This window comes from Dendropsophus ebraccatus, chromosome 6 (genome assembly GCF_027789765.1).
Source record: "Dendropsophus ebraccatus isolate aDenEbr1 chromosome 6, aDenEbr1.pat, whole genome shotgun sequence".
Classification (NCBI taxonomy): Eukaryota; Metazoa; Chordata; class Amphibia; order Anura; family Hylidae; genus Dendropsophus; species Dendropsophus ebraccatus.
Genome location: NC_091459.1, coordinates 65048221 through 65063480, shown reverse-complemented (window position 1 = coordinate 65063480; position 15260 = coordinate 65048221). Strand labels below are relative to the sequence as shown.

Sequence of the window (15260 nt, the reverse complement as noted above, 5' to 3'; positions counted from 1 at the left end):
AATAGTTAAAAAAAACCTATACAAATGTAGTATTGGTGTAACCGTAGTGACCCAGAGAATACATGTATTATGTTATTAGTGACCGCCGATATGGATTTTTACGGCGATCACTAATGGGCTCTATTCTGCTGCCATCAGCTCTTTATGGCGATGGCACAGAATAGTGCAGCAGCGCCGGTAATGCCCGCAGCCCCTTCCTTTCAGCTACCGGAGGTAGCTGAGGGGTTGGGGCAGAGTGTGGGCTCAGTCCCGGCCAGTCCCCTCACCGGCGATCGCCGTTATTACCAGTATAACGGCTGCCACCGGTAATGGACATCGCCAGCGCATCTGAACGCTTTCATCTCTTCTCACCGTCAATCCACGGTGAGAGGAGATGAAAACATGTCTCCCCCCGTCCCCAGAATTAACCCTAGTGACCTGGTCACTGACCCTCCCTAAGCGGCCATCTGATCCAAGATGGCCACCGCCATCACTGTCAACAGACTGTTCACAGTGATGGATTCCTAAAAATGATCAAAGCTCCATTCTCTCCACCACCGGAGGTGGCAGAGAGCATGGGGCAATGATTTATACCGCTGATCGCTTGTTCCGAATGGTGGCGGCACCCGGATTACCTGTAACCCCCCCAGACAGCCCGTACCCATCGCAGACTGCCCGTAACCCCCCCCCCAGACTGCCCGCAACCATCGCAGACTGCCCGCAACCATCGCAGACTGCCACAGATTGCCCGTAGCCACCCCAGATTGGCACAGACTGCTTGTAACCACCCCAGATTGCCCATAACCAAACCAGATTGCCTGTCGCAACCTCAGATAGCCAGTAAACACCCACATATTGCCTGTAACTAAAATGACACTCCTTCTCTTCTGAGCTCTGTTGTGTGCGCATACAGTAGTTTATGCCCACATATGGGGTACCATTGTACTCAGGAGAAGCTCCGTTGCAAATGTTTGGGTGTCTTTTCTCCCCTGTTCCTAGTGAAATTGAAAAATTTCAAACTAAACAAACTTGTTATTGGAAAAATTAATTTTTTTTCTTTTTTACGGTCTAGTTTTGAATACTTTCCTCCAATACCTGTGGGGTCAAAATGCTCACCACACCCAAAGATAAATTCTTTGAGGGGTGCACTTTCCTAAATGGGGTGACTTTTGCGGGGGTTCTATTCTGCAGACATTACAGGGGCACTGCGAACGCACCTGGCGCTCAGAAACTTCTTCAGAAAAATCATGCACTGAAAATGCTAATTGGCGCTCCCTTCTTTCTGAGGCCTGCTGTGTGCCCATACAGTGGTTTACGCCCACATATGGAGTACCGTTGTACTCAGGAGAACCTGCGTTACAAAACTTGGGATGCATTTTCTCTCATGCCTATTATGAAAGTGAGATACTTTAATCTTAACAAATATATTATTGGAAAATTTCTATTTTCCATTTTTTTTCTGGCCTAATTGTGAATACTTTCCTCCAGCCCCTGTAGGGTTAAAATGCTCATTATACCCCTAGATTAAGTCTTTAAGGTGTCTAGTTTCCAAAATGGGGTCACTTATGGGGGTTTCCAGTATACAAGCCTCCTAAATCAACTTAAGGGTACAAACCCACTTGACGTATTTGCTGCGTGAATCAGTCTTAAAAATAAGCAGGCAAAACGCAGGTTGGCTTTATACAATTGTTCTGTGTTAAAATACGCAATTGCGTATTTTTGAAGCATGAAGCTACATGCGTTTTTCGCACAGGTTGTTAACAACTGATGCTTTGCTAACAACAAGCTTCATGCTTCAAAAATACGCAATTGCGCATTTTAACGCAGAACAATCGCCTGCTTATTTTTAAGACTGATTCACGCAGCAAATACGTCAAGTGGGTTTGTACCCTAAAGGGGTTATCCAGCGCTACAAAAACATGGCCACTTTTCCCCCTACTGTTGTCTCCAGTTCAGGTGTGGTTTGCAATTAAGCTCCATTTACTTCAATGGAAATGAGTTTCAAAACCCCACCCAAACTGGAGACAACAGTAGGGGGAAAATGGCCATGTTTTTGTAGCACTGGATAACCCCTTTAAAAAAAAGAACTGGTCCCTAAAAAAAAATCAGTTTTGGAAATTTCATTAAAATTTGATGATTTGCTGATACATTTCTAAGCCCCGTAACACCCTAAAAAAGTGAAATATGTTTACGAAATGAAGCCAGAATAAAGAGGACATATTGATAATGTGACTTAAGAACTAATTTTTGTCATGTGATTTTCTTTTTTTAGGAGCAAAGAATTTCAAAGTTCGAAAAGTGCAAATTTTTTCACATTTTTCATGATATTTTGATGTTTTTTTACAAAAAACACACAAGACAGTGACCAAATTTTGCCACTAACATAAAGTACCATATGTTACAAAAAAAACAATCTCAGAATCGCTAGCATATGTTAAAGCATCACTGAGCTATAAGAGCATAAAGTCAGATTTTGAAAAATGAGCCTGGTCATTAAGGCTCAAATAGGCGTGGTCCCTAAGGGGTTAAAGTATTATTACATTCAGCTGTATTATCGGCAATAGGTTTTGCCGGCAATAGAGCTTCCTGTAGTAGTTAATATTTAATTAATAAAACACATTTTCGTTCTAGTAAAGTTATTTTCATTGTTCAATAGCTTAATTAAAATGAATACATACTTTTGCACGTAAATATACTATAAATAAATATACAATATTATTACATTTTTTATTAACATATTTAATTGTAAAAGCATGAATTTGTTTTAATTAAGCTATTGAACAACGAAAATAACTTTTTTAGAACAAAACTTTGTTTTATTAATTAAATATTAACTATTACAGAATTTAGCATTATTGCCGGGGATTGCTAACCCCGGTAATACAGTGCCCTGTAATGCTGATTCCCTGCTTTCCCATAATACAGCAACATCTAGTGGCGAAACTCTATCATTACCTTAATCACCACCTTTACACTGTAACTACAGGCTTTTTCAAAGGGTGTAACCAATAGCAACACCCGTGGTGGAACACCACACCTCCATCGGTCCAGTAGAGAATAAATGGAGCAGTAGCATGGCATGTTTGATTGACTGTAGTTTTAGTCACATGGGGGAGACAAGGGACTCCTTGTGATCAGTGGGCCTAATACGGTGTACTGGTAATAAGTTTAAATCTTGAAAATAAACCGTTTTGCGGATAAACTGCTGTTTAGCCAGGAGACCATTCTACCATTATCGGCTTTGGCTGCATTATGGCTGCATTATTACTGCAGTGTATGAGAACAGGTTTTTGGTGCTTGGCACAACTGGAGATTTTCTTTATCACCTTTTTTGTTTGTTTGTTTTTGTTATGCAGGAAAACAGAGCTCCAGAAGAAAATACAAGCCTTTCATGTCTGCTCTGTCACTCTCAATGCTTTTAAGTTTGGGCTATTATTATTCCTTAGTAGAAAATGACCTTCCTTCTTTTGAAATGCCTCATGCTTCACGTAGAAGGTTACTTGGGACAATGTTACAGGTAACTGGTAATCCTATTTTAGGTTGTATACATCAAAAATGAAATCTACAGAGCTAAAGAAAAGGCTAATAAAGACACGTCACTGCGCTGCTTCATTACAGTGCAGCACAGATTTAAAGACTTTCCCTGCTGGGAAAAGAGTCCACTACAGGGGTTCCATGTCATACGGAATATGGGAATAGGCCTTTTGGCTTCATTCACACGTCAGTATACTATATTTTGTGTACGCATTTCTGCGTCCACAATCTGCTAAAAACCATCTACAGTGCACATCCATAGCGTCTGTGCGTTCTTTTTTTTTGTTTGTTTGTTTGTTTGTTTTTGCACATCACCAGAAATTGTACTATGTGTTTAGTTAGTAAAGTTAAACTAATTGTATTGTAATCCGAATTTGTTTGCAGATTTGCAGGCGTTTTGTGGCTCGCAGAAACTCTTACAGAGTTCTATAAGGGGAAACGTGTTGCAAAACATGCCGGAAAGTGCCGCAATTGCGGTCCATTCTACAACCTGTCTTAAATTAGGCCTAATTGCAAAAACCAAGGTCATTTTATAGCCTCTGTTTCCATTATGCATGTAGACCCCTAAGGTAGCACTGCTCTTCATCAGTATTTGATAAGAATAATTATAGGCTGTATGCACAAACTGTCCTGATGCCAGCAATGTTTTTGTGTGTTTCTCCTTTTTCCATGATAGCTCTGGGTACAGCTTAGATGATAAAATATATTTTTGAAGTAGTGTTTCTTATTGCGATGTTCCTCATTTGCACTTTGTACAAAACGTCCCCAGCTGTGTCAAATAGAACTAGCAAGTCATGTTATTCCAGCAAACCATTTACACCTTTATACTGCCTATGGAAATGTCAGATGGGTTAAAAACTAACTGCAAGACACTAAGTGCTAATGTCAGCATTTCAGAGTCCGTTATTTAACCCTCATAGTGTAGTTTTAGTTTTTTATCTTGTGTGTGCGATCAAGCAGAAAATAAAACAGCACAACTTTACTCAAATAGCCCATTCTCGTAGCTGGGACTTTAGTAGCATAATATCATATTAGAATTAAAATTATATATATATAGCGTTTTTCATTTCTTAATTAAATCATGCCGTGTGAATCAGCACAGAGGTCTGCCATAATTTAACCAGCAAACCAACAAAAACAAATTGCATGGAGGCCAGGGTGACCACGAGTCCTCAGAACTAGAGTGAGGATATTTTGTTTTTTATGTTTATACCAACCTTGGAGGGGGGCACTTGCAGAGACTGTGTTTTCATGGCTTATATGACTGGCTCTAATGTTATTGATCACATGCCTTTGCTAGTGTTTTATACTCTATAGCAGCTGTAACAATATGATTGACGCCACTTTGCCCTCACACCCCTGTACATCTAACAATTAGTGATAAGGGAACACTTTAGTTCAGCCAAACACAATAATAATAATAATAATAATAATAATAATAGTGAATAAATTTCAAGGCCTTGTACTGAATTATTTGTTGTCATGTTCTAGGAGAATACAGATGTTGTGGGCTTCACACTTGGAATTATTGCTGTTCTTGTCTCCTGGACAGTAAGAGTGCCTACCATCTCGAAAGTGGTAAGTTGCCTGCAGGAAATGTGACCACCTGTTAGATGCCAGTTGATGGGTATAGGGCACAAATTTCTGTTTTGACATTATTCCTTTTTTTTAAATGTAGTATTTACTTTTAATCAATGACTTATTTACCTTAAAAGCAGTCTTTCTACATTTACAGTACATGATCTCAGTTTTATCCTGGAAATAGTTTGTCTGAAAATGTCACTGTATCAAATCCTGAACATCATGTAATTGAGTACTCTACACTGTGGTGTACATACATCACAGTTCATATTACATACCCATCTTCCCTTCCTTTAGGGTAGGTTTAGTTGATATTCAGGTTTTTCCAGGAAGCATTTGGGTAAAAGCCACAGTATGTATGTATGTATGTATGTATGTATGTATGTAAAACATTTCTGCTCTAGGGTATGCATGGACATTTCCATGTATTTCCATCTGGTGCAGTGCTGGCATATGTTATGTGTATCCAGAACCTAGAATGGATACTGAGGAGAGGTTAAGGAAGGACAAAGGAGTCCAATGTAAAAGAAATACTTGAGTTAGTTTTTATGCCCATAGAATGCAAACTAGCCAACACTATTACTGCAGTGCTATCTATTTAATTTTAGCTCTGCCGCATCAATAAGTTTAATTACTGTAGCTGGGTCATTGACCACCACTCAGACCACCAGAAAATTGCCCCCTTGTGTCTCCATATAGTATATGAGGTCTTCTCTTTGCATCCAAGTAGTTATGACCCTCTGTACCTCAATATAGTAGTTGGGTCCTCTCTGTGCATCCATGTAGGTAGCCTCCCCCAGTTAGTAGCTTACCCAATATAGCTATCCCTCACATAGGTAACCCACCTAGTAATTAGCCCCCGTCCCAGTAAATTGTATTCCACATGTAGGTAGACCCCATCCTCTGTATGTGATTCCCCCCTTCCTCCATACATAATCGCCACTCTTACCCTGTAGGTAAGCCCTCTCCCCGCCCTTAGGCAGCCCCTCCATTGTAAATGTGCTTCTCCTTGCTTGTTTTCTCAATGCATTTGTGCCTTTGGCTTCATAAATAAACTTCACTAAGAATTTCTATGATTGTATGCTGTTGGATTACTTCTTTGCTGATGTCTCAATGCCTCTACTTAGGATTAAGGCCAGACTGACTACATCTGTACACTAACTACAGCAACTTGAACTATATGTATTTTCTTTTCTTTTTCAAATCGTCCAATCAAGACAGCGCCAAAAGGAGACTGGACACTTGATCCTAATGAGAACAGGGAGCAAAGAAAGGTTAAATGTAATAGTTTAGAGCTAGATTCCTGTTTGATTAGGAAGAAACTAAACTCTGGTCTGAGGCTCCAAAAATAGATGCCTTGCTTTTCGAGGATGACTTACAGTTAAAAGGTCCGATGGATGGGAAAATGGAAGGACTTTTGAGGAAAACTTGGGATGCTACAGCGGCCTCTCTTAACCCTAACATTGCTGCCACAGATATAGCTATGACTCTCTTTTTATGGCTAAAACAACTTGAGAGGTATTTGGAAAATAAAACTTCCATGGAAGAAATTTTAGATCTATTCCTATGTTAAAGGACAAGTGCCATGAAAATTTTTTTTCCCAGTAATTGAAGCACATTACAAAGTTATATAACTGTGTAATGTGCTTCAATCACCTATCTGCCTCCCTTCCCTGTCTTTTCCCCCCTCCACCCCCCACCAGGAAGTGCACTAAACTCACACAGACCTGATTATTGTCGTCACCGTCACCAAGCTTTTCTCTTAGCTCCTTCTCCTGTCACACTAGCCTCCCCCCTCCCCTGCCTTGTCAGGTGACAGGCTTGCTCAGCTCCCATTGGCTGAACAACTGCAAGCCATCACTTGTCACATCTCACTTGCTTATCTTCCCTCAGACTGACTTCAGCACATAGGCAGCTCCCCCCTCCCCTCATACCCTCTCTCCTGCTGCCGTGGACTCAGTGAAGGAGTCTTGTCACTAGAGAAGATAAGCTGAGCAAGCAGAGTCACCTGAGGGGAGGGGGAGGCTGGTGTAACAGGACCTAGAGCAGCCCTCCTGCTGATGACTCATAAGAAGGAGTTGCCTAGTGATGGTGACGACAGTAATCAGGTCTGTGTGAGTCAGGACACTTCCTGCTGGGGGGTGGAGGGGGGAAAAGACAGGGAAGGGAGGCAGATAGGTGATTGAAGCATATTACAGAGTTATATACCTTTTGTAATGTGCTTCAATTACTGGGAAAAAGCTTTTCATGGCACTTGTCCTTTAAAATGGCTACTGCTTTCTTAGTAGATGTTTCTGCTGAATCTTCAGTAAGAAGAGCCCTTTGGTTAAAAAAACTGGCAGGGTGATACAGTATGTAAGAATAAACTGTATTCTATTCCTCTTCAAGGCAACCTCATCTTTGGTTCTGTCTCAGATACAATTCTGAAGCAAGCTGCAGACAAGAAAGAGATTTCCAGAGAAGAATATCAAAGGTAAAAAGATTTTTCGTCCCTTCGAGGCCTAGAGGGTATAAGGGTAAAGGCGAGTTGGGTAGATCAAGCTATCCCAAGGGAGGAAAAGGGGGAAAGTTCTTACTCAATCCCTATTCCTCAGACAAAAAAAACAATGACACCATTATGGTGGGAAGGAGGTTGACCCATTTTTACCATCTTTGAGCAGCTATCACCAAAAATCCCTTTATTTTAAACACCCTAAAAAGGCTGGTGAAAGTTCTGGGGACGTCTCTGGACACAGATAACCTTCCTTCCCCAAGAGAATATATCATTGTTCAGAAAATTTTACCAAAAGAAGACACCATCCATACGAGAGGCAATGTCAGTGTTGGGATCCATGACTGCCTGCATTCTAGCCATATCCTGGTCCCAGAGTCATTCATGCACCCTTTAAACCAGGATTTTGAAGATCCGGGATCACTCACAGCTGTCCCTAGACAAGAAGATGTCTCTTTCTTGGCAGGTGAAAGAAACTTTGAGTTGGTAGATGAAAGAAAAACACCTGAACAAAGGCATTCACTGTTACCCACCGCAGGTTGTCATCCTCACTACAGATGCCAGTTTCTAGGGGTGGGGCACCCTCTACGGCAGTGCTTCTCAAACGTTTTCTGCTGGAGCCTCACCCAACAGATTAAGGCAATGCCTGGGCCTCACCAGACTAACCAAGAGGGTTCCTGGGCCTCACTATCTGTGATGAAAATGCATTTAAAAGCTGGAAATAATGCTAGTGCTACATTTCACCCATCTCCCAAGCTCTATATACTAATGAAGCAAGTACAAAATAAATGAATAATGTTGCTAATGGTGATTTTTGCAAATAGCAAAATGACTGTGCAGATCATAGTTACATTTGTGAAAACTGGCTCCCCAGCTGGGCCTCACCAACAACTAGGGGACACCTCACTGGTGAGGCCTGCCACACAGGTTGAGAAGCACTGCTTTACAGCAACCAGTATCTACAAGGATTATTCAAATTTGCGAGAGTTAAATGCAGTTTTCGAAGCTTTGAATACAGCAGCTTTAAACACCAATTTCCCCAGCTTTGAATGCAGCAGGAACCTACTTTCATCAAAACAAGTAAAGATCCATTCAGACAATGCAACAACAGTGGCCTTTATCAATCATCAAGGAGGAATCTTCTACAGTGTCTGGCAGCAAAAACATTCTTGAGGGCAGAGGAAAATCTGGAGTCACCTGAGAAGTGTGGACAACGTGGTAGCAGACGATCTGACTTGTTTAGACTTGAGCTGATGATCAATCCACCCTGGGATCTAGATCCTGGAGTCTAGGGTCTAGATTCAGATGTATTCCTGGAACTAGCAGAAAGATGGGTACAGGTGGATCTCTTTGCCAGCAAAAAAAACAAACAAAAAAAAAACAGTAAGGTAACCCAGTTTTTCTTGATGGATCCTAGGGACAGACCAGATGAGATACACATCACAATCTATCATATGCACTTCTTCCACCATTTCTTATAGTGAAAGCCCTCCAGAAGGTCCAGACACTGTGCATCTTAAACACCTATGTATAGGAGGATCAGTTCTTCTGCCTCAGAAGAACAATCTTCTTACTCAGGGTCCTCTGAATTGCCCAGATCAACAACAGCTCCATCTAGCTGCATGGCTTCTGAGAAGTCTTACCTACTGTAAAAAAAAAGCATCTCACCTCAGGTAATTGACACTATGTTACAGAGTAAAAAAGAAAGATGTCACTGCCTCAATCCACCTGAAATATTTTAAAAAGTATTTTAATTGGTGCAAGGATAGTCCTCCAGACCCTTTAAACTCCAATAATCCACAGATATTGGACTTCTTGCAAAAAAGACTGGATAAGGGTCTGGACCTTAGTACCCTAAAGGTTCAAACTGGGGCATTATGGTGTTTCTTTGATTCACTGATTGCAGAGCATAGATGGGTGAGGAGGTTCTTCAAAGTGGTTGCTAGAATGAAGGCTAACATAGCGGTTGCTAGAATGAAACCTAACATATACAATATCACCCCACCATGGGACTTAAACCTTATGCTCTTAGCTCTGATAGAAGTTCTGTTTGAACCTTTGGATGAATTATCAATGAAATTTCTTGCTCTCAAAACAACATTTCTGATCACAGTTACCACTGCAAGACAAGTTTGTGAACTTCAGGCTCTATTAATTGAGGAACCATACCTGGCTGTCTTGAAAGACTATGTCTTGAAAGGCTATGTGCACACTGAGCAATTCTAGCGGAATTCTGCCCGTGTAAATGCAACATTGCTCTCTCCATAGAGAACAATGGGATTTCCGACTGCCCGTGCACACAGAGTAAATTTCCGTCTGGAATTCCGTGCAGAATCCGCATTCCGCCCAAAGAATGTACATGTCAATTCTTTGGGCGGATTCCGCTAGAGGAATCCTATAGAAGTCAATGGGGTTTGAATTCTGCTGGTAATTCCGCTTGCATTCCGCTTGATTTCCGCTCAAATTCCGCTCAAATTCTGCCAGAGCAGAATAGGCGAGGAATTTCAAGCAGAAATCTTTCAGCTACAATTCCTCGAGAATTGCTCAGTGTGCACATACCCTAAGGTAGCATCCAACTTCCATAGGTCACAAGATTGTGCTCCCAACATTTTACATCAATTCTAGGAACAAGAAGAAACCCTTTTCCATATGCTAAATGTTCGCAGAAAAGTGCTGACTTCTGCATTCCTTGGTCACTTGTAGGTAAGATACCAACCTGTTACTTCAGTTTCAGAGACAAAATAAGGGCAAAAAAAGCTTTTAAATCTTCCATGGCTACGTGGGTAAAATTTGCCATCAGTCTAAGCTATAAAGCTTCAGGTAAAGTCCCCAAAGGTCTTAAAGCCCACCCAACTAGACCCATGTCTGTCTTCTGGGTGGAAAAGTCTTTGGCCTCTTTAGAGCAGATCTGTAAAGCAGCCACCTGGATGCCACTGAACATGACATCCTCTTAGGATCCGGCATTCTGGTGGAAAGTGCTACAAGCTGTTGTCCCTCCATAAAATGAATAATCTAGTATGTTTCCAGGTGGTGCTGTCATAATTGGATGATTTGAAAAGTCAGAATTATGACTTACCAATAATTCGGTTTTCATGAGTCCATCATGACAGCACCCAGGGGCTGCTGGGAGGGGCCACTTTTTAACCTGTCTGTGCTTCCTGTTCCCATAAGGATCAAGGGTTCAATCTCCAAGTGGTGCTGTCATGATGGACTTTTTGGTATTGTTGAACCTTTTTGATATTATGTTCCTGTGACATGACAAACGTTTGACAGGGCAGCTTAAGGTTTTGTTTAAAAAAGGAAAAAAAAATAAAGTTTTGCCAAGTTGCTCACATCTTGCATCTTGCAGTGATGTGATCCGGATGTGTTTATAACATTTAGGTATGTATAATCTGGTTTCTAACCTAAATTTTTTCTCTGAAAAATTCCACTTTTAACCCCTTAAGGTCAAAGCCTATTTTCGTTTTTGCGCTTTTGCTTATTCCATTTTAAGTTTAAAAGTCCATAGCGCTTGCATTTTTTCACCTAGAGACGTATATGAGCGCTTATTTTTTGCGAAACCAATTGTACTTTGCAATGACAGGCATTATTTTTCCATAACATATGCTGCGAAACCGGAAAAAAATCATTTGCGCTGTCAAATTGAAAAAAAAACGAATTTGTTTTGATTTCGGGGACTTTTGCATTTACGCCGTCCGTCCTATGGTAAAACTGACTTGTTATGCATGTTCCTCAAGTCGTTAAGATTACTATGATATGTAACATGTATAACTTATATTGTATCGGATGGCCTGTAAAAAATTCAAACCATTGTTAACAAATATACGTTCCTTAAAATCGCTCCATTCCCAGGCTTATAGCGCTTTTATCCTTTGGTCTATGGGGCTGTGTGAGGTGTCAGTTTTTGCACCATGATGTGTTCTTTCTATCGGTACCTTGATTGCGCATATACGACTTTTTGATCATTTTTTATTAAATTTTTTTCTGGATTTGATGCGACCAAAAATGCGCAATTATGCACTTTGGAATTTTTTTGCGCTGACGCCGTTTACCGTGCGAGATCAGGAATGTGATTAATTAATAGCTCGGGCGATTACGCGCGCGGCGATACTAAATATGTTTATTTATTAATTTATATTTATAAAATGGGAAAAGGGGGGTGATTTGGACTTTTATTAGGGGAGGGGATTTTTTTATTAATAAAAACACTTTTTTACTTTTTTTTTTTACTGTAACTAGAAGTCCCCCTGGGGGACTTGTATATAGACAGCACTGATCTCTCATAGAGATCAATGCTGTGTATATACACAGCAAAGATCGATTAGATCGGTCATAGATTACTATGGCCTGCTGCAGGCCATAGCAATCTATTGCCGAGCCGGGATCAGCGTCATTCCGACGCTGAGGCCCGGCACGGGCAGAAGAACGGATCCGTCCCACTAGACACCAGGGACGTGAGGTCTGAAGCCTCTAATTGCAGCTGTCAGGTTTGACAGCTGCACTTAGAGGCTTAATTAGCGGGCGCGGCAACGGGACCCGCGCCGGCTAATAGAGGCACTGCCCGGCTGCACGTGTCAGCCGGGATCAGCGCCGTTCAGAGCGGGGTCCCGGCGGGACCCCGCTCTGAACACCCTGAGCGGCACCATGACGTATCAGATACTACATGGGTCGCTAAGGGGTTAAAGCGACTCTGTACCCACAATCTGCCCCCCCCCCCAAACCGATTGTACCTTCGGATAGCTGCTTTTAATCCAAGATCTGTCCTGTGGTCCGTTTGGCAGGTGATGCAGTTGTTATAGAAAACAACTTTTATACTGGCAGCCCGTGCCCTTCAGGAGTGGCCTGGATTGTGTATGCATTAGGCTGGAACAACCTCTCTGTCCCTCCTCCCCACCCTCCTCATCATTAGGAATGCTCCAGGCAGATTGCCTCCTATTTCCCACCTGTGGCAGCCCGGCACATGGGCTGGATTGTTAAGACACCTGCGCAAATGTTCAGGATGGAGAAAATGTTCCAGTGGCATTCCTAATGATAAAGAGGGTGGGAAGGAGGGACGGAGGGGTGGTGCAAAGTTAGGGCACAGATATTATAAGCCACGCCCGTAGGGCACGGGGCTGTAGGTTTAAAAGTTGTTTTTTAAGACAATAACTGCATCACCTGCCAAACGGACCACAGGACAGATCTAGAATTAAAAGCAGCTATCCGAAGGTACAAGTGGTTTTAGGAAGGTCAGATTGTGGGTACAGAGTCGTTTAAACATAATAATGTTTGCACAGATTATATAACATACTAAGCCTGCCTGTACTCTGTATATTATATTCATGTTTTGTCTGCAGTGCAAGGGGCTGATGTTCCCAGACCTTTATGTATGGGCTTTGCTGTCCTCTGCCTTGGCCAGTTTGATGTATGCAGCTGCCATCATGTCACATGATCACCGTCCAGAATATTTTATCAGAGCAATCCCGTGGTTCCTTATATCAATGGGCTCTGCTGCCCTGGATATTACTGTATCCTTTACACTGGCCTGAATGTGATACTAAATTTGGAAGATGTTGTTAAGCTTTTAGAGTGTTGATGGTTCATATAAAGCACACCAATGGAGGTTGGTTTTTAGCTGCATGCAGCAATTCTAAACTTTTATATATCATACATCTCAGAGTCGACTGAACCCACCTAGTATAGACTGTATGTCAGCCTTAGAGCAAGCGCTTCATCTAGGAGTCCAGTAAAAACCGCACACCTGTACTGACCTTGACACTGTAATATCTGCAGTTAATATTTCTTTGTGTAATAAAAAATAAACTAGTTCAACAGATGGGGATTGTATTGGATACAACACTGGATGAAGAAAGCTGTGAGCTACTGGCAGGAGAGGAACACCGGGCACAAGAGGCGCATTTTATTCACACTTTTACTGCTGATGTACAGGTTGGTTATTAATGAAAAGTATTTTAGTGGAAAGTTATTGTAGTGACCCAGTACAGGACCCTAAGTCCTGTCTCATATGAATAAGGTAACTCTCTTGGGCTCACACAAGTGGGATGAGATGTCCGCTGTAACTAGTGTTTTTCCTACTAGTTATTGCTACTGTGTTTCTGTGTAACTTATTCTATGCACGGCTGAAGTCTTCTAGGGGTCCCTGTTATGCGTCATGTGTTGCCTTTTGGACCTCTCACAAATGCAGATGCTTTCCCTCCTCCCTGTTATGCGTCATGTGTTGCCTTTTGGACCTCTCACAAATGCAGGTGCTTTCCCTCCTTTCTGTAGCTTATCTCCTTCACTTTCTTTTTGGCACACACACATAGCCCCACCAATCACAGACAGGGTTCCGTAGACCCCTGTAGTTAGGACTTAGTTCCTGGTGGGAGGAGTTAGTCTTTAGTTTGTACTCAAAACAGACAAGTCTCTCAAACCACAGTATCTTCTTATGAGCTTTTCCAAAGGGAGAGAAGCCAAACAAGGAACACCTTACCCACGCTGTGAACCTCTCTTAAAAATGCAGAGCAGTTAACTTCAGCATCATAGGAACTGACCACAGTGGAACAAAGGTACTAAGAAAAGTCTATGTATTTTACTGCGCAGCGCAAGACAACTGGGAAGGCTTGGGAGTCTGCTCAACCCAGATAAGGCCTGGGGCTTGCATTACCTACCTAGGATGGCTATCTCGCAACTAGGGGACATAAGATGGTCAAGACTAGAGTACTATCCTTGAATAGGAGTATTCTCTTCTTCTACCTCTACTGTTCCAGCAGAGTACACTTCTACCTTGGGCAGGGCCCCTCTGGCAACTCCTCTACTCAAGCACCTGGTCTCTACCTAAACTACTAGCACCTGAGTTATTACAAGACTGTAACTACTGTATTGCACTGGCCTATATGGTTGCTTCCAGTATTCTTTTGTATTGCACTACGGTTATCTGTAAACCGTAGTTTGTTACAGTAAACTGTTCTACTTTCCTAAAGCACTGGACTCTGGCTTATCTCTTCCACACCCGCACAAACATCTCTACACTTGGGTTAACTCTCTTTTTTTGTGCTGGTGAGGTGCTAAACTGTCTGGGGTGGGTCCTATACCACTACTGTGACCAGTGCCCAAGTGACCCTAGACCCACTCAGCTACCACACCAAAACCAATACTCCCTGTGCCTCACCGCTTTATGACCAATCAAAATTGTTCAGAAATTCTAAATATTAGATTCAAATTGTTGGCTATTACTACTATCCCTACACAACTGCACATCACCTGCTTGGTCCAGCATTTTTCCTATTGTGCTGGTTTTGATGCAGCTACTACTACCCGTACTGCTGCTATTACTCTACAGCCATCTATCTGTTGTGCCCATCATGTCACATATTCTACTAGTGGATAGAAACCAAGGAGACCTCAGCGAATCATACCTGACTTTTCAGGGCAAACAAGACACTGTCATAGTTGCCAACAGTCCTGGTTTTGACAGTCCCGGCAAAACCATGTGCAAGTGTGGGAGCAGGAGCAACCAGGACCCTCTCTGTAACTTCACAGGAAGGCTGGGCAGCTTCATGAGATGACAGCAGGCACAATGAGCAGGTGAGGAGCAAACACAGTATCTCTACTTGCTTTCATCTCATGCTGCCCAGCTGTTTGTATCATTACAGCAATGCTCTCCATCCCAGGGTATATTAGAGAATCCCTTCCC

At 42.1% G+C, this 15260-nt stretch overlaps 1 protein-coding gene across 6 annotated transcripts in view; it reads left to right on the top strand.

Annotated features, from left to right (window-relative positions):
* Positions 1-15260, top strand: part of TMEM44 (transmembrane protein 44) — a 64251-nt gene that overhangs the window by 20184 nt on the left and 28807 nt on the right. For 5 of the 6 annotated variants that reach the window (XM_069975065.1, XM_069975064.1, XM_069975068.1 and 2 more), the window contains 4 exons: positions 3336-3496; positions 5005-5091; positions 12922-13092; positions 13358-13513. In XM_069975065.1, coding sequence (XP_069831166.1) covers positions 3336-3496; positions 5005-5091; positions 12922-13092; positions 13358-13513 — 575 coding nt within the window. The remainder of the gene's footprint in view (positions 1-3335; positions 3497-5004; positions 5092-12921; positions 13093-13357; positions 13514-15260) is intronic. The other variant, XM_069975070.1, reaches the window with a different exon arrangement.